This window comes from Schistocerca nitens, chromosome 3 (assembly GCF_023898315.1).
Source record: "Schistocerca nitens isolate TAMUIC-IGC-003100 chromosome 3, iqSchNite1.1, whole genome shotgun sequence".
NCBI classification, from domain to species: Eukaryota; Metazoa; Arthropoda; class Insecta; order Orthoptera; family Acrididae; genus Schistocerca; species Schistocerca nitens.
Window position 1 is genome coordinate 179,542,697 of NC_064616.1, and position 27,832 is coordinate 179,570,528.

General features: G+C 45.7%; 1 protein-coding gene across 3 annotated transcripts in view; it reads left to right on the plus strand.

The window, feature by feature from the left end:
- The first annotated feature begins 312 nt into the window (after positions 1-312).
- The window catches only part of LOC126248123 (ras-related protein Rab-21), a 132,307-nt gene continuing 104,787 nt past the window's right edge, over positions 313-27,832 (plus strand). For 2 of the 3 annotated variants that reach the window (XM_049948808.1, XM_049948806.1), the window contains exon 1: positions 313-485. In XM_049948808.1, the coding sequence (XP_049804765.1) occupies positions 443-485 (43 nt within the window). In that variant the 5' untranslated portion in view covers positions 313-442. Of the gene's footprint in view, positions 486-560; positions 678-27,832 lie in introns of those variants that run through there. The other variant, XM_049948807.1, reaches the window with a different exon arrangement.

Consider the following 27,832-nt stretch of genomic DNA (forward strand, 5'->3'; position numbering starts at 1 on the left):
ATATCTTCAAGAAAACCAAAGTATATATTTGAAAGGAGTAAGCCACGGTACCTCCCGCGATATATATAGAAATAAAGGCACATGCTGTGGGCATACTGACCCTAGAGACACCTATTGGATTTATGCACGACCAAACTCACATGCTAGTAATCCGAATACCCGATGCTAGTCTGCCCCGAAATGTATCTTCCATCGCTGTCTCACACAAGGAGGTTACAATTCTTATAACATCGATGCCACCATTGTGAATTATTATCGCTGGCTCATGGATTATCGTTGATGCGAATCAACTGGCAACTTTGACATTGACTTGTTTACCAGTAGGGGCAAGACTGTGCCCGTATGTCAAATGTGTTGTGTGTGTTAAAATGTAATTGCGTTGTACAACTGTTATCAATTAACAATAACCAGAGGTTGAAGGGCAGTGTGTCAGCTTTCCAAAATGAAAACCATCGAGGCGAAAATCGTGGTTTTGGGCGCTCAAGGTAACATGATATAGCCTTGTGCTTATGTAAGACAGTGGCATAAGAGCATTACTGTCTGAAATGTCTTTGGAATTTTCTGGAAGTCCGTGATATTCGTATTACCCGTGACATATGTTAACTAACTGCACAGCTACTAATAGATGACTCTTTTCTTCGTGGTTAGAAATTAGAAATACTTCTTGCAGTTAAACTGTACGTTGGCCACTATAAGAATATATGGAACTGATTGTTAAATTTACCATATATAAATCTGAGACATTTCATTGTTCGTGCGTTTGTTGATACAGTAACCATCAAATCTCACCACATTTTGACGTAACTACTGTTTGCACGTAGATTGAGATTCATGCAACTAACCTTGAGAGCAACAATTTGATAGTATTCCCTCATCCCGCTTCTTCATCTTTTAGGATTTCGTAGATATTTTCTTTTGCTGATCCATCAGTACACTGTACTTTGTGTGTTTCGTTTCTTTCAGTTGCCCATGACATGCGAATTGTTCCCACTTTCTTTTCTGTGGCATTGTGGAGAACTAATGGTGTGATGTAACTGCCAACAAAGCTAAATACTATGCCAGCTCTTATTATTTCCTGTTGTACGAGATTTCAGTTTTAATGTGACAGCTATGTGTACAGGAAGTATATGTTCATTTGGCTTTTTATCCAAACTCCATATGGACTGAGGAGCACACTTCCCAACTGGGAGAATTTTGTAAGCTTCTGGGTGTAATAATTGAAAAGTACTGATAGAGGTGGCACACTGATTGGGACACGCGTGGCATATTCAGGAGGACAATGGTTCGAAGCTGCATATGGGCATCTAGGTTTTTCGTGAGTTCCCTAAATCACTCCAGTAGAATGCCAGGATAGTTCCCTTGAAAGAGCATGGACGATTTCCTTCCACATCCTTGAACCATTAAGAGCTGGTGCTCAGTCTATCTTAATGTCAACGAGATGTTGAATCCTGATCTTCCTTCCTTCATGACAGGTGCCTATGACTCTCACCTGAGGAATCTGAGGATAACAACAAACAGGTTGAGCTATGTTAGTGCATATACTAAGGGAGCTGACAGGTCCTGTCTTACTGTTCTGTGTGAAATATATGTGCCAAGTTTTGAGACCATCCCTTACAATATGCTATCGTTCCTTATGCCAAGACCCATGTTGATAGTGTTATTAGTGCCATTGTTTATACAATTCATTATTATTCATGCCACTATTGATAGGTTGTTTAAAATCAAAGCATGCAGCACCACTCTTCAGGAAGAGTGTATAATAATTCTTGATGTAACAGGTACAGAAATTAGTAGCCAGGCATGTAACCACCATGTTAGCTGGCAACTTTACAAGCCCTGGTTTATTTTACCTGTTATACTAAGATTACACTGTTAAAGTTGTCTTTATTTTTAAGTAAATATTATTTTATTAATACAGATTCACAGATCCAAGTAAGGAAATGCTTTTTTGAACAAGTAGTGAACAATACCATGCAAACTGTCAGTTATGCTAAGTGACACTGTTAACAGCTTTTCGTGAGCTCTGCATCTTCATTACAACTATAATGCTATGTAATAACACATATTTTAAGTATCAAAAATATTGGAGCCTCCATGGAAATATGAGGGTTTTGGACAGGGACATTGTTATTAATGCCATGAAACAGAACTTACTGGTCAGTGGTTGGAAAATAGGGTGTTTTTCAGCAGGGACATAAAGTACAGAATGTGGAATGTATAGAAAATAGTTTTGCCATGACACATTTATTGTCTTATCAACTCAAAAACTGTCAACTTCCAGTGTGACTTACAGGTTAGTGTGTCATCCCAAGCTTCATTTTAAAAAAAAAATTAGGGATATAACTGGTCAGAGTGAGATGACAGTAAGCAAACTTCGCCACATCCCTCTGCTGCTTTGTATCTTCTTATATAGGGTCTTCAGTTTTTTTACTGCGTACATTCACATGTATGACATGGAATTGGCTCTAATGCAGAAATTGCTGGGGAAAATAGGGAAACGCAAAGAGATGCCGATCATCTGCTCTGATTTCATTGGTGCTGTAGAAGTAATAACATAAACAAAATGGAGAGAATAATTCTGAGCTTTTAAGACCATTTTTTTTTAAATTTATGGACTAAATGGGTGTGGGTTGGTGGGTAAGTGTCAGATTAAAAATCCAAACATACAGGATTGGATCTCCAGTCCTTTTTTGGATTTTTTGTGTGTCTAGTATAGCTTTTTCATCTTTGGCAATGATTTATAATATGAAAAATGCCAAGTGGCATCATGGTTTTTAATCCACAGTAAACTGTAGGTCTGCCTTTATGGAATATTCCATAATCTTTTGGGTGTGCATCCAGGACAGTAACATTTCATCTTGCAATTTTTGGCTGTTGACCATACAGCTGTCTTCAAGGTGCCTCGCCTCAAAGATTACTGTACGATTGACACATGAAATTTCAGGCGATGAAATATTGTTGTTCTGTATGCATACCCAAAAGATTATTGAATAAGGCAAAGATCACTTCAAAGTGGACCACACCTAGTAAAGTACTTTTGCTTTCGAGGCAACCTTTGTTGTGATAACAAGTTTACATTTGTAAGAGTAAGGGGTATCATTCAGGTGAGGATATTTAAGGATACAAAGAAGAAATGTTTTATCGCCACTGGATACTCACGATGAGAACACACACACACACACACACACACACACACACACACACACACACACACACACACAGAGAGAGAGAGAGAGAGAGAGAGAGAGAGAGAGAGAGAGAGCAAAAACTGAAACAAGAAAATGTCTGCTAAACTTCATACCCCAACCATGTCTAACTTGTGGAATCAGATATTGGCGTGATGCTCTAGTCTAGCTCAAAATGTGATTTCCCATGGACACTGTTTTGTTTTGCAGGAAGACCGCTCCAAAGTGTGTGTTTATCATATGTCACTTTTGGGATACTATATTTTAAGATTGTTTTATTTGCTGAGTAGGTCAGTTCCTTATTTACTTAGGGATATAACTCGATTTAGCTGGAAGAGGAATACATGTAGTCCTTATATAATCAGGCCACATTTATAAATAACTGAAGAGAGATTTTACTGTCTGTAAAGGCTCTAGTTTTAGATTTGAAATTAGACACACCATGCAGCAGAGAGACCTCTCCTCCTGCAGCCCTCCCAATAAGTTATTGAAGTTTGTTTGTCCAGTAGCTGTCACACTGTGTTTTTGCTCCGTAAATGCTCAGTGGAGTCACTCAGTTTGTCATTACATATTCATCATTGGATTCATAAAAAACCATGTTTGTGTTGGAGTGCCTATCAGTAATCAGTGTGTACAAGAGATGAGAATACATAATGGATTGGTTTTTATATGCACCCTTTTTGCTATTGCAGTCAGTGGGATGCTACCTGTTGCCACTGATTCGTGGTTTTCAGTCCCCTAAGCTCAGGACTGTATATCCTCATCCTGAAATGAATTTAGATCATAATTCTGAATTGTTGATCAATTCCAGTCCCTGTCTCTTCTACTTGATTATGTGTATAGGTGTCACACATTCAGTAGCTGAAAAATTACTGTTACAGTTAATGCTCTCCAGTTCCTCTGTAGTCACATGTGCGGACCTGATTGCACAATTATTTTATATTTTTTAAAATTTGTAATATATCCTGACTAGATTACAAGGGAAATATTGACCTTGCTGACACCGTGCATATGCTTTGATTTGATATCATGAAGTTAGCAGTCATAAACCGCTCGCTTAAATACAATATGCACAAAATATGTGCTGCAACAAGAAATCACATTTGTTGGCGTCACTAATTCACAACCAGACTGCATTATTTCATTCTAACCTATATTTCAGTATGTGTGAGAGATCAGTGTCACAATCCCTATGTTTCCAAAAATTAGTGCGTAAGGAAGTAAAATAAATATTTTAAGTATTCTGTTTTGGCTCTGTGCATGTACAATGTCACTCACTGCATCATATCATCTGTTCATGTCTGGTATCAGTAAGTTCACTGCACATGTTACAGATGTATATTATGTACATCTGCGTAGATACTCCACAAGCCAGCATGAGGTGCATTGTGGAGGGCACCCTGTAAATGGGAGCATGTAAATGTGTAACACTTTTTCTCTCTCTCATTTTAATATTGGAGTTAATATAGGGTTAGACGGAACATTTTGTCCCCCCCCCCCCCCCAAAAAAAAAAAAAAGAAAAAACAGTATACAAAAATAAAGGATCAGCTGAACCTGCTGACAACAGATGTCAGCTTCATCCCATAACATAATCAGGTGACATATGACATCATGTGTACACAAACAGAAAGAGGACATAACACTAACAATAATTCTTTTCCATCTATATTAGTTTTTGGAATGTAGGTTATGTGACATACTGATCTGTAATGTAGCGTGAGGTCTACGTTACACTAATAGTTGACAGTGTAGTTGAGTTGAAGTGGTATCAAACACTTCAGTTAATTCAAAATAAACAGCTTGTTTCTATTGAGGTATGTTAGATCACTGTTAAATGAGGTCAGGGTTTTATGGTTCTAGCTCTGCTTGCAGCTGTTTGTCGCTGGCAAGAGGACAGTCATAGTTATGTGAAAAAGAGTGGCTCAAATCTAGTAAAATAAACTTTGAATGTTTGTATAAACGGACCACTCAACAGTGGCATGTTTCCATCCAATCATTCAGACAAATTAAGATAATTTTCTTTAGTTTAGCCTCATATGAATCGTAACCCTTTCAAACATGACTATTTCCTGCATCATGAAGACACTGTATTGTAACTTAGTTGTTTGCATACTGACCTGAGTATATCCAATGGTTTGACTGGAGATATGCGCTCTATTTTGAGCAACAGTTGGGTGAATATACCACAGGTTTTAAAATTTGATGGGGAAACATGACTTACTCTCGCATACATAAAAATTCTATGTGTGGATTGCACTTTAATTCTTCAAATGATTAACACATTTCGGCAGACTGCCATCATCAGGTATGTCGTAAGACAAAAGGGAATAAACATGGGATACACATTACTTCACATATTATAAGAAAGAAGCTATACTCACTGACTGATGAAAGACACTTGCAATGTACATACATGACATGTGCACACCGAAAAATTGTATTATGTCTAGTAGTACACGGTCATACCAGGTATAAGAACATGCTGGTGGTAATGTCACAGATGAAATATTAAACTGTACATTGTGTTTGTAACACAGAGAAAGTGCACTATAATTTGAATATAAGTATAAGATGCTCAAACAGAAGTAAAATACAATTTTCATCAAAATATAAGTTCGTGTTTTCAAACTTCAGTAAACAATAAATAATACATACCTATAGATTAATTCATATACATGTACTTAGACTTTGTAAAAAGTTAGCAAATGAATTTATGTATGGATTAGATAATATGAGACACCTTTACAATAAAGAAATAAAACGTTTTTCGTACAAAACAAAATATCTGTACTTCTGTACTGCACTGAGCCCTTGAGTCAAATTGAGGTGCTACTCGCAAGTGTAGGTAACGGTTAGTTTCCTTTTTTCACCCTTAATTTTATTTTGACACTGTCTACTAAATACAACTTTCCTTGTTAAAATTTGTTTGGTTTCCCCTCCGTGCTTTTAATGTCTCTTATTTTGTTTCATTTTGTATGACAAATGTTTTATGCCTTTTCATAGTAAAGCTGTCTCATGTTCGTGTAATCCTTATGTAAATTAATGTTTAAAGTTTTGTGTCTATGAATTTATCCATATCAATGTGTTACTTATTGTTTAATAAGTATGTAAACCCAAATGTAAAATACATATTTAATGTAATTTGTATTTTACTTATGTTTTAGCCTGTTAATCTTGTAATAAAATATAGTGCACTTTTATGTGTTAAGAGTGGCACCTATGACTTTGTTATGGCAAATGTGCACCTGTACTCTGTATGATCATTTTCTGTTTTATATAATATGATGTACTGATGTTTTGAAAGTTTTTGGTATGTATGTCTCTTACCTTATACTGCAAGTTTCTCTCATCAGTTAGTGAGTACATCTTTTTAGTGATATGCGAAATAATGTTTATTCTGTGTTTTTTCTTTTTTACGACAGACCTGATGATGGCAGTCTGCTGAAGCATGTAATCCATGTGAAGAAATAAGATATAATCTAGACAAACAATGTTTGTGTCAGTGCATCATGGTCGCAGATCTGCTGATAGGCTTGCTGTCTTCTGCCTTATTCCCATATCATTGGGGCTTACTCCTTACTATTTTTTTTTTATACTGGCAGTCAGCCTGCCACATGTCTGTGGAAAGTTACAATGCTTTTATCCAGTTAATCTTCATTTCATGTAGTACTCTTTCTCTCATCCCCCTCCCTTCCTTCCCCCAAGATTCAAATTATAACATACTATTCAAAAAATTACTAATGTATTTCTGTGGTACCCTACCACAGTAACATTATTTGTAAGGAAAGGCTTCTTTCATCAATTCACAGACTACATAAGCCACATTCAGCGAGGGCTCTAATAACAAAGCAGTTGTGTGCCCTAAATTATCATATATCCAAAAGGATGTTAGTGCAGTGTTACAAAAGTGCTTTACAATGAAAGAAAATTACACTGAAGAGCTAAGGGTACAGCTGCCTAATATCGTGTAGGGCCCCCGCGAGCACACAGAAGAGCCGCAACACAACGTGGCATGGGCTTCACTAATGTGTGAATTAGTGCTGTCAGGAACTGACACCATGAATCCAGCAGGGTTGACCATAAATCCACACGAGTACAAGGGGTGGAGATGTCTTCTGAACAACATGTTGCAAGACATCCCACATATGCTCAATAATGTTCGTGTCTGGGGAGTTTGGTAGCCAGTGGAAGTTTTTAAACTCAGAAGTGTGGTCCTGGAGCCACTCTGTAGCAATTCTGGTTGTTTGGGATGTTGCATTGGCTTGCTTTAATTGCCCAAGTTGGACGGTATACACAATGGACATGAATGGATGCAGGTGATCAGACAGGATGCTAACATACGTATCACCTGTCAGTCATATCTAGATGTTTCAGGGTTCCCATATCACTCCAACTGCACATGCCCTACACCATTACAGAGCCTCCACCAACTTGAACAGTCCCCTGCTGACATGTAGTGTCCATGAATTTGTGAGGTTGTCGCCATACCCCTACATGTCCATCTCCTCGATAAAATTTGAAATGAGACTCGTCTGACCTGGCAACATTTTTCCAGTCATCAACAGGGATTAGTTCTTGCTCCACTTTAGCCTCTGCATTTGCAGAAATACCAGAAACAAAGTTAAGGAAATTTGGATACACTGATGACTGGGTACTTCAACAAAAAAAAGGAAAAAAAAAGAAACAGTGACTACACTCAAGTTGTCATGATTTATGGAGGTCCCCTGGACATTAGAAAAGGCAAGACATGGTTCTTAATAGGGTGTGAGTCCACTACAGGCAGCAGCACATGGTCTGCTTCATGCTATCATGTTGACCACAAAGTTGGCAAGGAGTTCTTGTGGCAGGGCATTCCATTCCTCCATCAACATGGTTGACAACTGCTGGATGGTCATTGGTGCATGTGGACGTGCTATAATATGTCTCCCAATGCATACAAACATGCTCAGTGGGATTTAAGTCAGGAAAATGGGCTGACCAGCCACAAAAATGAAGTCAGGCCTAAATGTTACCCTGAAAAGATGCACATGTTCAAAGATTTGGCTGTCAGTATGCCCATGCAACATTATGCTTCCCCACACCATAACACCTGCACCAACAAAACAATGTTCCTGGGTGTATTAAGTGTTCACACTTCTTGCAATATGAAGGTATATGCAGAATCACTACTCAGACTGAATATGCTCTCATCCGAGGACATGGGACGTCACTCCTTGAGAGCCCAGTCCATTTGTCCTTAGCGCATTTGCAAACAATGGTGCCAATGTTCAGGTGTCAATGTACGCAACATACTGGTCACTGGGTGAAGGAACCACCCCATGCAGTTACCATGTCACTGTGGAGTGAGAGATTGCATGCCTTGCGGTCCTGTTGAATGTGGTCGCAGTTGCACCCACTGTTCCACGTGCCTCTTGCACAACATAGCAGTCATCTCCTCCCAGGGGTTTGCCGCTATTTGGCAAGTTCGTGCTTGGCTACCACAGGGCCCCAGCCATTGTACCACATTTTCCCTTCCGTGCTGCATGTCTATCTTCTTGCTATTCTTTTTCCCCTCCCTTGGGGAACGTGTCTGGGATATTATTGGGAATGTTCTGCATTCTGTTGCTGATCTGCAAACAGTCTCAACTTTCTTTTTTTCTCATTTTTCCTTTCTTTGTTTCCCTTCTCCTCTCATTCCTCCGCTTCGATGTTTGAGGATCCTCTTTTTTCTTCTTCCTCGCTGTTCTCTCCTGAAGGCCAACCCACTTGTCTAACATGTAAAAGGTAACTGGGTAACACGTAATTCCCAGCCCCGGATCGACAGATAGCGTTCGCGTATACCCCCTGGTACAGGCCAGGCCCAGGGAGGGGTGATTGCCTGAGCTGTAACCTTCCCAGATTGCCCATTGGTCCTTTTGTCAGGTGATCTGGAGGTGTGAACAATCACATAAGGTGGGTGTGCCCCCTTGTATAGGGGGGCCCCAGTTGGAATGAGCATGCCGTTGGAGACGCTGGCAATCTTGGGGATTTCCTCGTGATGAGTCACTCATCCTCTCCATCGATGTCGATGAAACAAAAACATAATGAGGCTACCAACTTGAAGACGCTTCCCACTGCACCACGGTTCATTGTGGTATCACGTACTGAAGACGGCCAGTCCTTCGGCACGTGAAGTACTCCCAGTCCTTTCTTATTCAGAAAGGTGTTGATGCCATTGCTGGCCCTGTGAAATCCTACTCTCATTTACAGAATGGCACTTTGATTTTGGAGACGACTTCTGATGCTCAAGCACAATTACTACTTGCTGTCTCGCTTCTCCACGGCTACCCTGTTTGTGTCGAGGCACATAGAACTTTGAATTCTTCCTGTGGTGTATTTACACCAGGCTGCTTGACGGTCTAACCGAGGCTGAAATACAACCTTACCTCTCTGATCAGGGTGTCACTGTCATTCGTCTCATGAAAAAGGTCGATTCCTCCTTGGTGCCCACCCACACTCTTTTCCTCACCTGTGACAGGGTGGTGCTGCTGTCAAAGATTAAAGCAGGCTACAAAATCATCACAGTCTGGCCGTACACTCTGAATCTGATTGTCATCGGTTCAATCACACTAGAATGTCTTGTTGACACCCGGGCAAATGTGTAACCTGTGGCAGGTATGCACATGAGGGCGAATGTCTGCTGCCTCCTCCCCATTGTATCAACTGCAATGGCGCCCACGCTGTTCCTCCCAGGATTGCCCCGTGTATCTAGATGAGCGAGCTGTTAAAGAGATTCTGGCAAAGGAAAAAGTGCCTTACCCAGTAGCTCGCAAGGTACTGGCTAGTCGCAAACCCTGTGTTCTCCCGTCTGGAACTTATAGTTCAGTTCTTGTTACCTCTCGCTCCATGAAGGACATGGGTACACAGACATGTGACCTCAAATTTGGCTCTGAGGTTGTGAAGTCGTCTAGTGTCAAGGTAGCATCACCATCCCCCCGTCCCACTGTGCAACAAACTGTCAAACTCTCGCCTTGAGGGGTGAAGCTACCCACTACACAACTGGCAGGCAGGAAAGGCCAGAAGAATTACTCCCGAGAAGACTTCCTCTGTCCCTCCAGCCAAACACCACCCAAGTCTTCCTCTACCCAGAAGGGCTTGAAGAAGCCCGCTAAAGACAAACGGTCTTTCCCTTCACCAACTCGAAGTTCCTGCTCGACGGTGTCGCCATGTGGTCGCTTAGCCTGGCCGGCCTTTGTCTTACCGGTGCGCACCACCAACTGTTTTTCGTTGTTGGACTCCACCGACCAACTGCACAAGCACGCCAATGCTTGTGTGGATCCTCCTGCTTCTGTGACCTGTAGTAGCGACTCTGCACTGGCTGTCCCTCGGGGTCACTGAGTTGACACCTACATCTATTCCTCCTCATGACTGTCCTCCAATGGAACGTTCGCGGCCTTCGTTCCCACAAAGAGGATTTATGGCTGCTTCTAGCATCCCATTATCCCCTTGTACTTTGCCTTCAGGAAACGAAATTGCGCCCTCAAGACTGCTTTGAGCTTCCACATTACTTACTGATTCGTTTTGACCTTCCCCTGAGGTCGGCATCCCATCTGATGGGGGCATCGTGCTGCTTATACGGGATGACCTTCATAGTCAACCCATCTCCGTGACTACCTGTCTTCAAGCTGTTGCCATTCACCTCTTCCTTCCCCACCTGACTTTCTCCTTCTGTGCCATTTATGTACCCCCATCCTTCGATGTCACCAGGGCCGACTTACTTCGGCTTATTGGGCAGCTTCCTCCACTGTTTTTGCTACTCGGTGACTTTAATGTGCGTCATCCCCTTTGGGGTTCTCCAGGACCTGCCAGAGAGGTGCCCTCTTGGCTGACATTCTAAACCAACTCAACCTCTTCTGCCTTAAAACTGGTGCACCCACTTTCCTTTCTGACTCTTCACAAACCTATTGCCATTTGGACCTATCCTTTTGCACTGCCCAGCTTGACCATCGTCTTGAGTGGTCTGTTCTTTCTGATGTCTACTCAAGCGACCATTTCCCGTGTGCTTTCTGTCTGCTAACTCCTACCCCATCCGTATGTATGCCTAAATGATAGCTTACTAAGGCTGACTGGCAGCTTTACTCCTCCCTGGTGACCTTTGCAGAACAAGATTTCCTCAGTTGTGATGACCAGGTGGACTATCTCACAAACGCTATCCCTACTGCTGCAGAAAGTTCCATTCCTCTTTACCACGTCGTGTCCCAGTCCCTTGGTGGAGACCGCTGCAGGTTTGGGGGTTGGAATAGGCCCGCGGTATTCTTACCTGTCGTAAGAGGCAACTAAAAGGAGTCTCAAATGTTTCGGCCTATACGTGATGGTCCCCTTTCAGGTTTGACCTCCATATTTCCAAATTCTTCTGAAGAGCGAGCCAATTGGGGAAGGGTGCCTTACATGGTGCATTGTGTCCATCGTGCATTGAGACCTTTAGCCAGCTTTCTCGTTGTCGCATTGCCATCCTGCTCGTTCTCCATCTCTTGGTCGAGGATACATTCCTGGGTGCGATTTCCACCATGCACTTTGCAGTGTTGCTTTTTGCGGAGACGACGACCATATACTTCCTTGCACCTAATATCGAGCACGGTAGCTGGTCCGTTGTGGTGAGGCCGCCATGTACCCTGTTGGTTGTAGCCCCCTGGCAACACAGGGGTCGCTCTGCTGATGCCTGCACTGTTAACTCCCCATGTATGCCAAGGAGTAGACGCCTATCTCCCTGGGGCATCGGGACTCCTGGCAATGGCCATCCTGCCAGGTGGCCGTTGCTGAGGCTGGGTGGTGCCTGTGGGGACGGCCCTTGGTTGGAGTGGGTGGCATCAGGGCAGATGACCCGCAATGAAGCGTAGTACAGCATCTCTTGCTGGTGGCCATCTGCCAGCAGTCTCTGAGCGTTCTTGGGCTCAATTCAACGCTCAGAAATATGATCCCAAATCGTTCCCCTCCCTGGCCACACTGTGGGAGGAGTGTAAGGCTCAGGATGGCAGTGACACTTTTCGCCCCGGTTCCTAGTTTGTACGAGAGCTGACTGGGAGTCTTTCATGTCAACAAAGCCTCAATTCTTCGCAGAGCATTTAGAGAACAAGTTTGGGGTGGTGGAAGGCTTGTCCAAAATGCACTCTGGGTTAGTATTAATAAAAATGGTGTCCTCTGCCCAGTCACGCAGGTTACTTGCTTGTGACAAGTTGGGAGGTGTTTCAGTTATCATCACACCCCATGAGAGTTTAAATATGGTCCAGGGTATTGTTTTCCATAGGGACATTCTTTTGCAGTCTGATGACGAGCTGTGCGCCAATTAAAACATCGAGGTGTTCATGACGTCCAGCATGTTCATCGTGGCCTTCGAGGGAGATACATTACCGGAGAAGGTCAAGGTGATGGTCTACCGCTGTGATGTCAAGCCCTATATCCCTCCCCCAATACGGTGCTTTAAGTGCTGGAAGTTCTGCCATATGTCTTCCTGCTGTACTACCACCCTCACATGTCGAGATTGAGGATGCCGATCACATCCCAATACTCCATGTGCCCCGCCTCCCATCTCTGTAAACTGCGGAGACCATCATTCACCTTGCTCGGCAGACTGAAGGATCTTACAGAAAGAGCGGAAAATCATGGAATATAAGACCCTGAACTGACTGACCTATACTGAGGCTAAGAGCAAATATGAACAGCTCCATCCTGTGCGAATGACTTCCTCATACGCAGCTGCTACAACAACCGTGATAGCCCCCTCAGTTCAGCGAATTCCAGTTGGCTCACCGAGCCATACAACTCCACATGCCCCCTTGCCCATTGGGGGCACTACCCACCCTGTTGCTCCTGCACCACCTACCTCGGGAGCAACCCCCCCACCCATCAGGGACGTCCGTCTTTGCTTCTAAGCCGGAGAAGCGTCCAACTTCTTCGGATCCTCTCGCTTGCAAGGGATCCCTTGGGTCCCTCCCTCCCAGATTTCCAGGATGACGCTCAGCAGTGGCATAAGTGCTCACAAGAAGCTGGTTGTAGGGCTTCGTGATCCTCCTCCATCCCGGAAACTTAACCAGTGAAGCCCTCCCAGCCAGTGAAACCCAAGGAGCAGCGAGAAAAGTCCAATAAGAAGACCTCTAAGACGAAGGAACTTGCGGTGGCACCCACCTCACTGCAACTAGAAGCTCTGCGTTTGAGGGTGAGGTAGAGATTCTGGCGTCTGCGGAGTACCTAGATCTTGCCGGACTCTGACGCAATGGATGTCACTCGCACAAGTACTCAATCGGTGGCAGCAGGTGACCCAGCGGCGTAATCTGCCTCCTCAATCCCTTCACAGCTTTCTCGGCCATGGACACTCTTATTCTCCAGTGGAACTGCAGCGGTTTTTTTTCCATCATCTTGCTGAGCTCTGACAACTTCTCAGCCTTCACCCTTTCCTCTGCATTGCTCTTCAGGAAACTTGGTTTCTGGCGATGTGAACCCCTGTCCTCCGTTGCTATCGGGGTTATTATAGGAACCGGGCAGCTTATGAGAGTGTATCTGGTGGCCTCTGCATCTACGCCCTTCACTCCCTTTACAGTGAGTCTGTCCCTGTACACACACCTTTAGAGGCTGTCGCTGTTCAGGTGTGGACGCCTCAGGCTGTTACTGTCTGCAGTCTCTATCTTCCACTGGATGGTGATGTCCCGCAGCATATCCTGGCTGCACTGATAGCCCAATTGCCACCACTTTTTTTGTGGGGTGGATGACTGGCAATAGGCTAAGGCACCATCGTTGAGCAAGTATTGGCCCAGCTCGACCTTTCTCTTTTAAATAATGGTGCCTTCACACATTTCAGTGTGGCGCATGACACGTACTCAGCCATCGACCTTTCGATCTGCAGCTCTAATGTATTACCATCTATCCAATGGAGTGTGCATGACAACTTGTGCGGTAGTGACCACTTTCTGTCACTTCCACAGCATCACTCTCCTGGGCGCCCCTGCAGATGGGCTATGAATAAGGCTGACTGGGACTTGTTCACCTCCATTGCCACTATTGAGCCTCTTTCCAATGATGACATTGATGCGGTGGTTCACTCGGTCACGACCGGTATCATTACTGCCGCAGAATCTGCCATTCCCTGTTCTTCTGTGTCCCCTCGGCGGAGGACTGTGCCTTGGTGGTCGCCCGAGATCACTGAGGCAATTAAAGATTGCAGGTGGGCTCTCCAGCATCACAAGCGGCATCCCTCATTGAAACACCTCATTGCCTTCAAACGGCTTCCTGCGCGAGCCCACCGCCTAATTCGCCAATGCTAGCAGGAGTGCTGGGAAATGTATGTCTCCACCATTGGCCTCCATACCTCTCCATCACAGGTTTGGGCCAAGATTAGGCGACTCTATGGCTATTGGAGCCCCGTCAGTGTACCTGCACTTTCACTGAATGGAGCAGTCTGTACTGACTCCGATACAATTGCAAACGGCTTAGGGGAGCATTTTGCTCATAGCTCCACTTCTGCGAATTACCCACTGGCCTTCCACTACCTGAAAGTTCGGTTGGAACGTTGGAGCCTTTCATTTCACATACGCCACCCTGAATCGTACAGTGCTCCATTCAGTGAGTGAGAATTCCAAAGTGCCCTAGCCGCTTGCCCTGGTACGGCTCCTGGGCCAGATTGCATCCACTATCAGATGCTCTAACACCTCTCGGTGGACTGCCAGTGACGCATCCTAGACCTTTTCAACCGTATCGGGGTTGAGGGTGAGTTCCTGTCGCAATAGTGGGAAAGCATCGTAATCCTCGTGTTGAAACCTAGCAAGAACCCACTGCGGGTGGACAGCTACCGCCCCATTAGCCTCACCAACGTTCTTTGCAAGTTGCTCAAATGCATGATGAGCTGGAGGTTGAGTTGGCTCCTTCTGGCTTAGGGTGGGTTCCATAAGGGCCGCTCTGCCACCAATAATCTGGTGTGCCTGGAGTCTGCCATCCATATGGCCTTTGCCCACCGTCGGCATCTGGTTGCCATCTTTTTTGACATGCTGAAGGCATACGAAAGGCGCAGTCTTCGGCTGTTGCGCATGGCTTCCAGTTTTTGGCTGCCAAGACCTGTGTTATGCATTTCTGCCGGCGACGCACTGTTCACCCTGAACCGAGGCTTTATCGTGACGGCGAACCTCTTGCTGTGGTGGAGACACATTGGTTTTTGGGATTGGTTTTTGATACCTGGTTGACTTGGCTACCTCATATTCGGCAGCTTAAACAAACTTGCTCGTGGCGTCTTGATGCTCTTCGTTGCTTGAGTCACACCAGCTGGGGTGCCGATCGGTCTACCCTTCTACAGTCGTATCAGGTGTTAATTCAGTCCCATCTAGATTATGGGAGCCTGGCTTATGGTTCGGCATCCCCTTCCGCATTGTGGTTGCTGGACCCCATCCTTCACAGCGGGATCTGTTTCGCCACTGGAGCTTTCTGGACAAGCCCTGTCAACAGCATACTTGTGGAGGCAGGTGTCCCTCCATTGCAGTTCTGGCGCCAACAATTACTGGCCGCTTATGCTACACATGTTTGTAGCTTGCCCAGGCATCCCAATTATCGTCTCCTGTTCCCTCAGTCGGTTGTCCATCTTCTGGAATGGCGGCCCCGGTCAGGGTGTACAATCGCAGTTTGCGTCAGAGCCCTTCTCTCCGGGCTTGAGGTTTTCCATCTTCCACTTCTTTTCTGGGCCCCTCTTCGTATACCCCTGTGGTGTGTGCCCCGCCCATGCCATCGGCCGATTTGGCATGGAGCCCGAAGGAGCACAGAGCCCGAAGGACTCAGTCCCTCCTGAGGCCCTCCGCCACTGCTTTCTATCAATCCTTGCCACGTTTCAAGGTTCTGACATTTCAATGGTTGCTGGTCATGTTGGTTATGCTCTTACTCTGGGGGATCATTATGAAAAACTCATTGACGGCTGGCTGCAGTGTTTTCACTGCCAAGCTGGTCGCCATCTCTCGCGCCCTAGAGTATATCCACTGCTGCTCAGGTGAGTCCTTCGTTATCTGTAGTGATTCCCTGAGTGGCTTACAAGCTATCGACCAGTGTTTCCCTCGCTTTCGTCTGGTGATGGCTATCCAGGCGTCCCTCCATACTCTTGCCCGTTGTGGCCACTATGTGGTCTTTGTGTGGACCCTGGGTCATGTAGGCATCTCGGGAAATGAACGTGTTGACACGGTGGCCAAACAGGCTGTCAGTGCACCAGCCTTGGAGATTGGCCTTTCAGAGAGTGACCTCAGGTCAGTTTTGCGGCAGAAGCTACTTCGCACCTGGGGTGAAGAATGGCGCGCCCTTCCTTCACCCAACAAACTTCGGGCCATCAAGGAGACTACCGGTGCGTGGCGCTCCTCCATGCGAGTCTCTCACTAGGACACTGTTGTCCTCTGCCGGCTGTGCATTGGCTACACCTGGATGATGTACAGCTATTTATTGTGCCCCGAGGACCCACCTTTATGTCGCTGCGGGTCAGCTTTGACTGTGGTCCACATCTTGTTGGATTGCCCACATTTAACTCCGCTCAGGCAGACGTTTGCACTGCCTGGTACGCTTCCTGCACTTTCGTCAGAGGACGTTGCGATGGCAGATTTAGTTCAGAGTTTTATTTGTGCGGGGGGGGGTTATTGCTTGATCTAAGTGTTTATCCTTTTTATGTGTTGAGTCTGGCCTTTGGCCTATGATTTTAGACTGGGGTTTTTAGTGCGTTTCTTGTTGGCTGGCTTTTCCTTTTTTATTTCTATGGTCGGCCAGCCACTGTCACACTCGGTGTGATTTCAAGGTCTCTGTCTGTGTCTTTCTTGTCCTGTGTCGTCTCTTGTCATCTCCATTGTTTGTTTTTATTCCTTGCGGGTGTTTCAAGTTCATGGAAAAAGGGACCGATGGCCCTAGTAGTTTGGTCCCTTCATTCCCACAAACCAACCAACCAACCCTTGGTGGACTGAGACATGCCACAATGCAATTTGCGCACAGAGACATGCTCTCTGAGTTTTTAACCGCCACTCTACACTGGAAAACTGCATTCATTATAAATAGATGCTTGCAAAGTGTCGTCGAGTTCTTCGGGATAGCAAAAGATCTAGTTGGATTTCGTTCTCTAGTTCTTTCAACAATTTCACACCTTCCTCTGTTGTGTGGGCCAACCTCCAACAGCTCTCTGGAACCAAGATCCATTCCCCCATTTCCGGCCTGACAGTAGGTGCCGATGTCATTGTGGATCCTGTTGCTATCTCAAACACCTTGGGCCGCCATTTTGCGGAAGTTTAGATTCCTTCCCACTATCACCCTGTCTGTATCCATAGGAAATGAGTGGAGGCGGCTTTGGCGATACCCTTCTCTTCTCCGAGTCGTGAGTGCTACAATGCCGCCTTCACTATGAGGGAGCTAGATCATGCTCTCAGTTCATCCTGGTCCTCCACTCCAGGGCCAGATGCTATCCACATTCAGATGTTGCAGCACCTCTCTCTTGCAGGCAAGTACTTTCTGCTTAACACATACAACTGCATCTGGGCTGAGCGCACATCTCCTGGATACTGGCATGAAGCCACAGTCATACCCATGCCTAAGCCCAGTAAGGACAAAAACTTTCCTTCTAGCTACCGCCCCATCTCTCTTACCTGCTTTGTTTGCAAGATGATGGAACATATGATTCATGCCCGGCTGATGTGGTGGCTCAAATCTCACAGTTTACTCATGAATTCACAGTGTGGATTTAGAGTGCGGCGTTCTGCAGTGGACCATCTTGCTACTTTGTCCACCCATGTCATGAATGGTTTTCTGTGGAAATCCCAGACTGTGGCTGATTTCAATTTGGAAAAGGCCCACGACACCTGCTGGAGAACTGGTATTCTTCATACTCTTTACACGTGGGGCTTCCGTGGGCACCTGCCCTGTTTTCTTTGGGCATGTGTACAAGACTGAGTTTTCAAGGTGCGTAGGGTTGTGCTTTGTCAGACACCTTTATTCAGGAAAATGGCGTGCCTCAGGGTTCCGTCCTGAGCATCATCCTCATTGCTATCACCATTAACCCCATCATGGCCTGTCTCCCGCTGGGCGTCTCTGGCTCCCTTTTTGTTGATGATGTTGCATCTATTGCAGTTCTCCACAGACCTGTCTCACTGAGCACTGTCTTCAGTGCTGTCTTGATCATCTTCACTCCTGGAGCATCGCCAACGGCTTTCACTCTTCCAATGACAAAACTGTCTGTATGAATTTCTGGTGGCGCAAATGATTTCTCCCACCATCTTGGGCCTGTTGCCCTTCCGTTAATTGACACTACGAAATTCCTGGGTCTCTTGCTTGATAGGAAACACTCTTGGTCCTCCCATGTCTCTTACCTGGCAGCCCGCTGTACACAGTCCCTCAATGTCCTACGTGTCCTCAATAGTACTTCTTGGGGTGCCGATAGAACCACCCTCCTCCGTTTGTACCAGTCCCTTGTCTGTTCGAAACTCGACTATGGGTGCTATGTTTATCCATCTGCACGCCCATCTCTCTCACGCCATCTCAACACTATCAATCATCGCAGCATCTGTTGAGCCACGGGTGCCTTTTACACCAGCCCGGTTGAGAGTCTGTATGCTGAAGCTGCTGAACTACCATTGTCCTACCGCTGTGACTTCCTCCTCAGCAGATATGTATGCCATTTGTCTGTCATGCATGGCCACCCTTCCTATGCCTCCTTCTTTGATGATTCCTTAGATCATGAATATGTGGCTCGTCCCTCTTCCCTGTTACCTCCTGGCGTCCACTTTCGCCACTTGCTACTGCGGCTTAACTTCACACTGCCTGCAACTTTCCCCTTGGGTGTGAACCCTTCACCGCCTTGGCTTTGTGAAGCCGCCCATGTTAACCTTGACCTTCATTCGCTTCCTAAGGACACTACTCCAGCCTCAGTCTATCGCCTCCAGTTTCACGACCTTCACATGGAACTTGGCGATAGTACCTTTGTAAACACTGATGGCTCTCGGACTGACAGTGGGACTGGGTGTTCATTTGTCACTGGAACCCGTGTCTTTCGATATCGGCTTCCGGCCCACTTCTCAGTATTTACAGCCGAGCTTTTTGCCTTGTATCAGGCAATGGAGTACATCCGGCGACACAGCCTTCCCAATTGTGTCCTCTGCTCAGACTCACTCAACAAAAGGTGGTGTCACTTTGGCACCGCCAATGGTCCTCCCTTCACGGGAATAAGCTTCGGCTTATTAAGCCTCTCCAGGTGCCTTGGACAACCTCCTCTCGGCCCTCCCGCCGAGAGGAGATTATTTTAACTCGGCTGCATATTGGGCACTGCCTTTTTAGCCATCGTCATTTGCTCAGTGGCGCTGCCCCATCACTTTGTACACATTGCGCCCAAATTTTAACTGTCCGCCACTACCTGCTGGAATGCCCCTTTTTTTACTAATTTGTGTTCCATCTTGGGTTTCCCATCTGATTTATCAGCTGTTTTAACAAATGACGCGCGGGCTGTCGCCCACATTTTCCTTTTTATCCGGTGAAGCAATATGGTGAAGGCCATTTAATTTTTAGTTTCAGATCTCCATTTTTGTGTAGTGGCATTCTTAGCCCTTTTTCCACGTGCCTTGTTTAGATGTATCCTATTCTTTCCATTGGGACTGATGTATAGTCGTTTCCCTTGTCTCTATGTTTGTGTTCTGTAGTTTCGACTTGGGCATGTGTGACCCTCAGTTGTTTTTCGCGCCCTAAAACAAAACAAACGAACCATAGCAGTCATCTGCTATTGTAGTTGACCAGGGTCAACTGCCTCGGGTTACTTTCATCACACATTGCTCTTCTTCCAGTCTCCTAATGATTCTTTCCTCTTTGAAGTTGTCCACATGTTGTTTCTGGGCCATTTTGTAACGAAGAACACCAGCACAGTGCACCATAACTGCTCGCTGATTGACACACACTGTCTTTTCCCACTTGCCCCCTGCAGGTCTGGCAGTTAGAATAGGCCAGAGGTATACCTGCATGTCATAAGAGGCGACTAAAAGGAGTCTCACACATTTTGGCCTTTATGTGATGGCACCCTGTCATGTTTGACCTTAATCTTTCTAAATTTTTCCGAAGAGCAAGCCAATTGGGAAAGGCCGCCTTACATGGTGCATTGTGTCTTTCGTGCATTGAGATCTTTAGCCCAGTTTCTCGTCGTGGCATAGCAGTCCTGCTCATTCTCCCACTCTTGGGCGAGGACACCTTCCGGGGTGTGTTTTCCACCATGCACTATGCAGTGTCGCTTTCTTCACCGACGATGACCGTGGACTTCGTAGCACCTCATATGCAGCATGGTAGGCAGTCCGTTGTGATGTGGCCGCCATGTACCCTGTTGGTTGTAGCCCCATGACAACACAAGGATCGCTCTACTGATGCCTGCGCTGTTAACTCCCCACATATGCCATGGAGTAGATGCCCATCTCCCTGAGGCAGCGAGAGTCCTGGCAATGGCCATCCTGCCACGTGGCCCTCACTGAGGGTGGGTGATGCCTGTGGGGAGGGCACCTGGTCAGAGTGGGTGGCATTAGGGTGGATGACCCACCATAAAGCGTAGTACGTCATCTCTTGCTGGTGGTCTGCCACAAGCAGTCTCTAAGTGGGCAAAGTATAGCTCCAATGCTAAGAAATATGACCCCAAATCGTTCCCCTCCCTGGCCACATCATGGGAGGAACGCCAGGCTAAGGATGACAGTGTAGCTTATTCGCCCAGATACCTCGTATATACGAGAGTTGATGGGAAATCTTTCATGTCCATGAAACCTCAGTTTTTTGTGGAGCATTTGGAGGACATGTTTGGGGAAGTGGAGGGCTTGTCCAAAATACGTTCTGGGTCAGTCTTGATAAAAACAGCATCCTCTGCACAGTCACGGGCATTACTTGCTTGTGACAAGTTGGGGGATGTTTCTGTTACCATCACGCCCCATAAGAGCTTAAATATGGTCCAGGGTATTGTATTCACAGGTACCTTCTCTTGCAGTCTGACGATGAGCTGCACGCCAGTATAGAGCAGCGAGGTGTTCACTTCGTCCAGCAGGGTCCGAAAGATGAGGAGGTTGCCACCGATGCCTTTGTCTTGGCCTTCGAGGGTGACACATTGCCCGAGAAGGTCAAGGTGATGGTCTAACACTGTGACGTCAAGCCATATATCCCTCCCCCGAAGTGGTGATTTAAGTGCAGGAAGCTCGGCCATGTCTTCCCGCTATACATCCAGCATCACATGTCGAGATTGTGGATGTCCATCACATCCAAATACTCCATATGCCCCGCCCCCCATCTGTGTCAACTGTGGAAGGCATCACTCGCCTTGCTCACCATACTGCAGGATTTTACAGCGAGAAAGGAAAATAATGGGATACAAGACCCTGGACGGACTGACCTTCACTAAAGCTAAGAGGAAATTTGAGCGCCTACATCCTGTGGCTATGACCTTTTCTTATGCTGCCGCTATGAGAACAGTTATCACCTCATCAGTTCCTCACATTCCTGTCGCCTCTCAGAACTAGAAGACTATACCTGCCCCCTTGATGGTGGTGGTGGCGGTGGTGGTGGTGGTGGGGGGGGGGTGGCACTTCCCTCCCTGTTGCTCCTGCACCACCTACTTCTGGAGCAACACCACCCCTCCCCCCCCCCCCCCCCCTCAGCGGTCAGGGATATCAGTCCCCACTTCTGCGCCAGAGAAGTGTAAGTCTTCTTTGGCTCCTCTTGCTAGCAAGGGGTCCCTTGAGTCACTCCCTTCCCAGGTTTCTGCTAGTGAGAAAGTTGACACCCACCAGTGGCTGAAGTTCCTAAAAACAGCTGATCATAGGGCTTCACACTCATACTCAGCCCTGGAGACTGAATCAGTGAAGTCCTCCCAGCCAGGGAAACCCAAGGAGCAGCGAGTGAAATCCAAAAAGAATGTCCCCAAGACCAAGGGAATTGTGGTGCCACCCACACCACCGCTACCTACAAGCTCTGCATCTGCGGATGATGTGGAGAGTCGGGCGTTTGCTGAAGACCTAGGTCTAGCCAGACCCTCAGACTCAATGGATGTAGACTGCTCAGGCGAAAAGTCGGTAGCAGCAAGTGACCTTGAGGCATAAACTACCTCATTGAATGTTCTATGCCTTCCCAGTCTCACGATGACTTCATCCTCCAGTGGAATTGTGGCGGTTTTTTCCACTGTCTGCCTGAGTTACAACTGTTAAGCTTTACACCTGCTTTCTGCACTGCCCTCTGTGGCTATAAAGGGTACTACAGGAACTGCAGCAACTATAATCGAGTGTCAGGTGAAGTTTGCGTTTGTCCTAAACTCAGTCTGTAGTGAAATTGTGCCCCTTCACACCCCTCTTGAAGCTGTGGCTGTCAGAATAAGGACGACACAGGAAATAATTGTCTGCAATGTATATCTTCCTCCAGGTGGTGCAGTATTCCTGAATGAATTAACTGCACTGCTTGATCAACTCCGTAAATCTTTCCTACTTTTGAGGGATTTTAACACCCATAACCCCTTGTTGGGTGGCACCGTGCTTACTGGCCAAGGCAGAGGTGTTGAAACTTTACTGTATCAGTTCAACCTCTGCCTCTTAAGTACTGGGGCTGCCACACATTTCATTGTGGCTCATGGTAGTTGCTCGGCCATTGATTTATCAATTTGCAGCCCAGAACTTCTCCCATCTATCCACTGGAGAGCACATGACGACCTGTATGGTAGTGACCACTTCCCCATCTTCCTGTCACTGCCCTGGCATCAGGCCCATGGACGCCTGTCCAGATGGGCTTTAAACAAGACGAACTACAAACATTCACCTCTGCTGCCACCGTTGAATCTCCCGCAAATGGAAACATCGATATGATGGTTGAGTAGTTGACTACAACAATTTTTTCTATGGCAGAAAACACGATCCCTCACTCTTTAGGGTGCCCCTGGCGTAAGGCGTCCCTTGATGGTCGCTGGAAGTCGCTGAAGCAATTACGGAGTGTTGGCGAGCTCTACAGCGGCATAAGCAGCACCCTTCCCTGGAGCACCTCATAGCCTTTAAACGGCTGCATGCGCGCATATGCCAGCTTATCAAATGATGGAAGCAGGAGAGTTGGGAGAGATAAGTCTCAACCATTGAGTGCCATATGTCACCTTCCCAAGTCTGGGTAAAAGATGAAACGTGTTTCTGGGTACCAGACCCCAACAGGTGTTCCCTCCCGGTGTTAACATAAATGGCGTGTTTTCTACCGACACAAACGCGATTGCCGATCACTTTGCTAAGCACTATGCTTGAGCCTCTGTGTCAGAGAATTACCCCCCCCCCCCCCCCCATCCTCCTCCTCCAGCCTTTCGCACTCTCAAATGGCGGCTGGATGGGAAAGTCATCTCGTTTACTACATGCCACAGTGAATCCTATAACGCTCCATTTACAGAGTGGGAGCTCCTCAGTGCCCTTACACATTGCCACGACACAGCTCCTGGGCCAGATCGGATCCACAGTCAGATGATTAAACATCTCTCATCTGATTACAAGTGACATCTCCTTGTCATCTTCAACCAGATCTGGTGCAATGGGGTCTTTCCCTCGCAGTGACGACGCTCTACCACTGATAATGTTGTGTCCCTCGAGTCTGCCATCCGAACAGCCTTTTCCAGATGCTAACACCTGGTTGCCATCTTTTTTGATTTACGAAAAGCGTGTGACACCACCTGGCGACATCATGTCCTTGCAACATTGTACAAGTGGTGTGTCTGAAGCCTGCTCCCGATTTTTATCCAAAATTTCCTGTCACTTCGTACTTCTCCTGTCCAAGTTGGCGCCTCCCATAGTTCCCCCCCCATATCCAGGAGAATGGTGTCTTGCAGGGCTCTGTATTGAGTGTGTGTGTCTTTTTAGTGGCCATTAATGGTCTAGCAGCAGCTGCAGGGCTGTCCATCGACCTTCTCTGTATACAGACGTCTTCTGCATATTGTACTGCTCTACAAGTACTGGTGTTGCTGAACGGCGCCTACAGGGAGCCATCCACAAGGTACAGTCATGGGCTCAAGCCCGTGGTTTCCAGTTTTCGGTTGCAAAGTCATGTTTTATGCACTTCTGTTGGTGTCGTACCGTTCATCCAAAACCAGAACTTTACCTTAATGACGATCCACTCACTGTAGTGGAGACATACTTATTCTTAGGTGGTGACCCACCTCAGTGTTGGTGCGGCACCCAGCTGACAGTGGCCCATATCTTGGTGAGCTGACCTTCTTTGGCTGCCCTGCGACGGACTCTTCAGTTACCGGACTCATTGCCATTCATTTTAGCTGACAAAGCCTCATCAGCTAATTTAGTTTTATGTTTTATACGTGATGGTGGGTTTTATCATTCTATATAATTTTTAGTGCCTGTCCTTTGTCCCTTTGTGTTCTGCACTCTAATGCTTTTAGGGTGGATGTTTTAATGTGTCTCAGAGTGGCTGGCTTTTCCTTTTTATTCTCATGGTCAGCCAGCCACGGTCATCCGCTCTCTTGTTTTTACCCCTTCTACCTGTTTCTTGCTTCTCTCTCTAGTTTTCTTTTCCTGTTTTGTCCATAGTAGTTTTGGTTGTCCTTCTGTCGTTCTTCTGGTTCTTCCTTTCTCCTGTTATTGTGCTGTATGTCTCCTTTCTTTTCTTCTTTCCCTTGGGTAATTACTTTAAGGGAACAAGGGACTGATGAACTCTCAGTTTGGTCCCCTTCCCCCTTCCTCCCCCTCCCCCCATTTTTAAAACAACCAATCTTTTCCCTTTCCTGCAACTGCCTCATGTTGTAGGGTTAGTCCCATTTGGCACTACAGTTATGCTGACCTTGCACCACGTGATGTCCAACTTTCTGTGCATGACTGAGAGACCTCTGTCAACATGCTCCCACATTTTCATTCATTTCTACCAAGTTGTTTGTATATTATGTTACTTTATCTCATTCTTAAATTTTGCAGTGCAATGTACTTTCACAAATGGAGACTCATGTCAAACACCATCAAAATGAAGGTTTCCCTTTTGCATCTAAACAATAAACTCACCAGAGGAAAATTCAACATACAGTTTTAAAGCACTATACTTAGAATAAAAACACCAAAGTACCTGGGAGTAACCCTTGTAGAATTCTTTCAGAGAGCATCTAACAAAAACAGTCAAAAATGTGGAAACAAGAAACATCATCATTCAAAAGCTGTGTAGTACAACTTGGGGAGCATCTGCATTACGTCTCCGTTCTTCTTTTCTGGGTCTTTTCTCAGCTGCTGAATATTGTGCACCAGTTTGGCTAAACAACTCCTGTGCACAAAAGATAGGTGTCCAACTACAGAACACCATGAGAATAATTGCTGGTGTTACGAAGTCAACATCTACAGAATTGTTGCCAGCACTAAGCCACATTCCAGCCCCTAAACTACAACACACAAATGCTTTCACAAATGAGTACCAAAAGATAATGGGTAGCAAAATCTATCAAGATGTTGATGAATTGGGCCATAAGACTCTGCTTTAGATGATCACCGACAATAACAGCAAGGGGCACTGTTGAATATATGTTCAGCATTACTAATGCACAGACTCAAGAATGGACTGGGCATCAAAGTGATAATATGTTGTGTAACACCCAAAAACCACCTGGATTTGACTTGCCTCATAAAACATCAATACTAAACAGAATTACAACCCAACATAGCAGATATGCATATTTTTTACACAAATAGGGTAAGCAATCATTCCTACTTTGTGATTGTGAAGAACCACAGACCATCACAGAAGAATGCTGTACCAGATCATACAATGATAGAACAGAAGACTTCCCACTGGCAACTCCAAAGTCGATAGAGTGCATAAATGCCCTAGATGTTTATAAGCTTTTAAATGGTATATGTTGTGCTCTTCAATCGTATCCATTTTTTTTCCCTGTGTTTCAGAAAGCCATACGATTAATAAAATAAATAATTGTAGTCTTCCAAGTGATGAGAGGTAATTTTTCAGACAGTCCCCAGCTGGAGGCAGTGCCAGGACAAGGAGTGTTGGCACTGGCAGGGGTTAAGGGTTGAGGAAGAAGGCTGTGGATATTCTCAAATCTGGCTTGGAGCAGTGATTCTGCTTGCCTTATCAAACATTGATATTGCCACACATTCTCTCAAAATTTGCTAACTGTGTTCATGCTACATGCTAAGAGTAAGATTTTTTGAGAGAGAGAAGACTTGTCTTAATGCATGATTTCATGTTTTGTAATGGCACCAATGGCCATGCTGTTGAGTAGCCTAAACCACCACCACCATTGAAATTTTGTTCTGCTCTCCTCCCATCACACACTATTCAGTGGTATGTGGCTGACGATCACAAGCAGCCACATCTCTACCTGAATCCACCTTCAAAAGCAGTTCTCAAAAGAAAGCTGCTGATATTTTAAGAATATGGTGAGAAAATTACAACTCACTTTTGATATGATTGCCACAGCTACAGGATCTGACACACTGTATGTCCTATGGTCTATTAGCCGTAGGTCATGAAGAAAAGACAGTGCTTGGTTTGTTTCAGTTCCAAATGTGTTTCATGCAACCACAGCTTGATTACGGACATATGGTTCAGCGAAGTCTAAACATTAAGTTGGCTGAGTGAGCATTTAGCATCAGCTCTGTGCACACCCTTGCTACTGAGTACAGTGATCCATCATTTGCCTTGAGATGCACAATTTGCATTTGAACTGAGCCTACCAATACCAGACATAAGCTTTTGACTCATAACATAACAATGATGTGATGCCATACCTGGACAGACAGACAGACAGACAGACAGACAGACAGACAGAACAGTGAAAATATTTTTATTTTGCATCTAGATTATTTTTTTAGACTGTAGATTTTGGTGACAGTTTGATTAGTAGCATTGCCTGATGTCTGGGTTAGCCTGAAAGATAACAGGTTGGTTTTGAGTTGGCGAAGCCAACAAATGTGAATACGGAATCATGACCTGTGGTGAGACAAACTTTTCTGTGTAGCCAAGGTGTAGGTTTGGTTGAAAGGTGACAGTGTGGTTGTGAGATGGGAAAGTAGTATTGAGTAGGGTCAGTGTCGTAACTGCTGTCTGCGTCACGTCTGTTGTGCAGTGAGCTATGTTAATTTAAGTATTAACTGTATTTTTCTTACTTGTCACTTCTTCTTCCACATGTTTTTGCTTTTAGGAAGATTTAATTGTCGAGTGCTAGTAATAGTGTTCCATAGATTTCGTGTTTGTTTTGAATACAGTCAGAGAGAGTCCCTTTAGTCAGCCATAGCGCCAGTAGTGCTAGTGCTAGTGTTTGTTTTCAATACAGTCCAGAGACAGGTGGTGCTATTTTCATTTTTTTTCTACAAGAAGTGTCTAGTAACCACAGTTTAGTCAACTATCAGCCACCTTTAGTGAATTAGCAGTCTAGTTAAAAGTTAATTAACACTCTACAGTAAATTGATTTCTTAGGTTGGATAGGATGTGTGACTACTGTGTACAGATGCAGGAGGAGCTAGCCACTGTTCGCGAACAGCTGAACGTGTTGATGGCCGCGGTCAGCCGTCTTCAGGCTGCGGCCTCGGATTTTAACGGCAGTGGGGAGTCTGGTGCGTCGCATGGTACACCCCAGGTGTTACATGCTTCACCCACTGTCCCTGCTGTTGAAACATCTTCGCGGGTACCGGTCGTGGTTGGGCCACCCTCTCCCCAAGGAGAG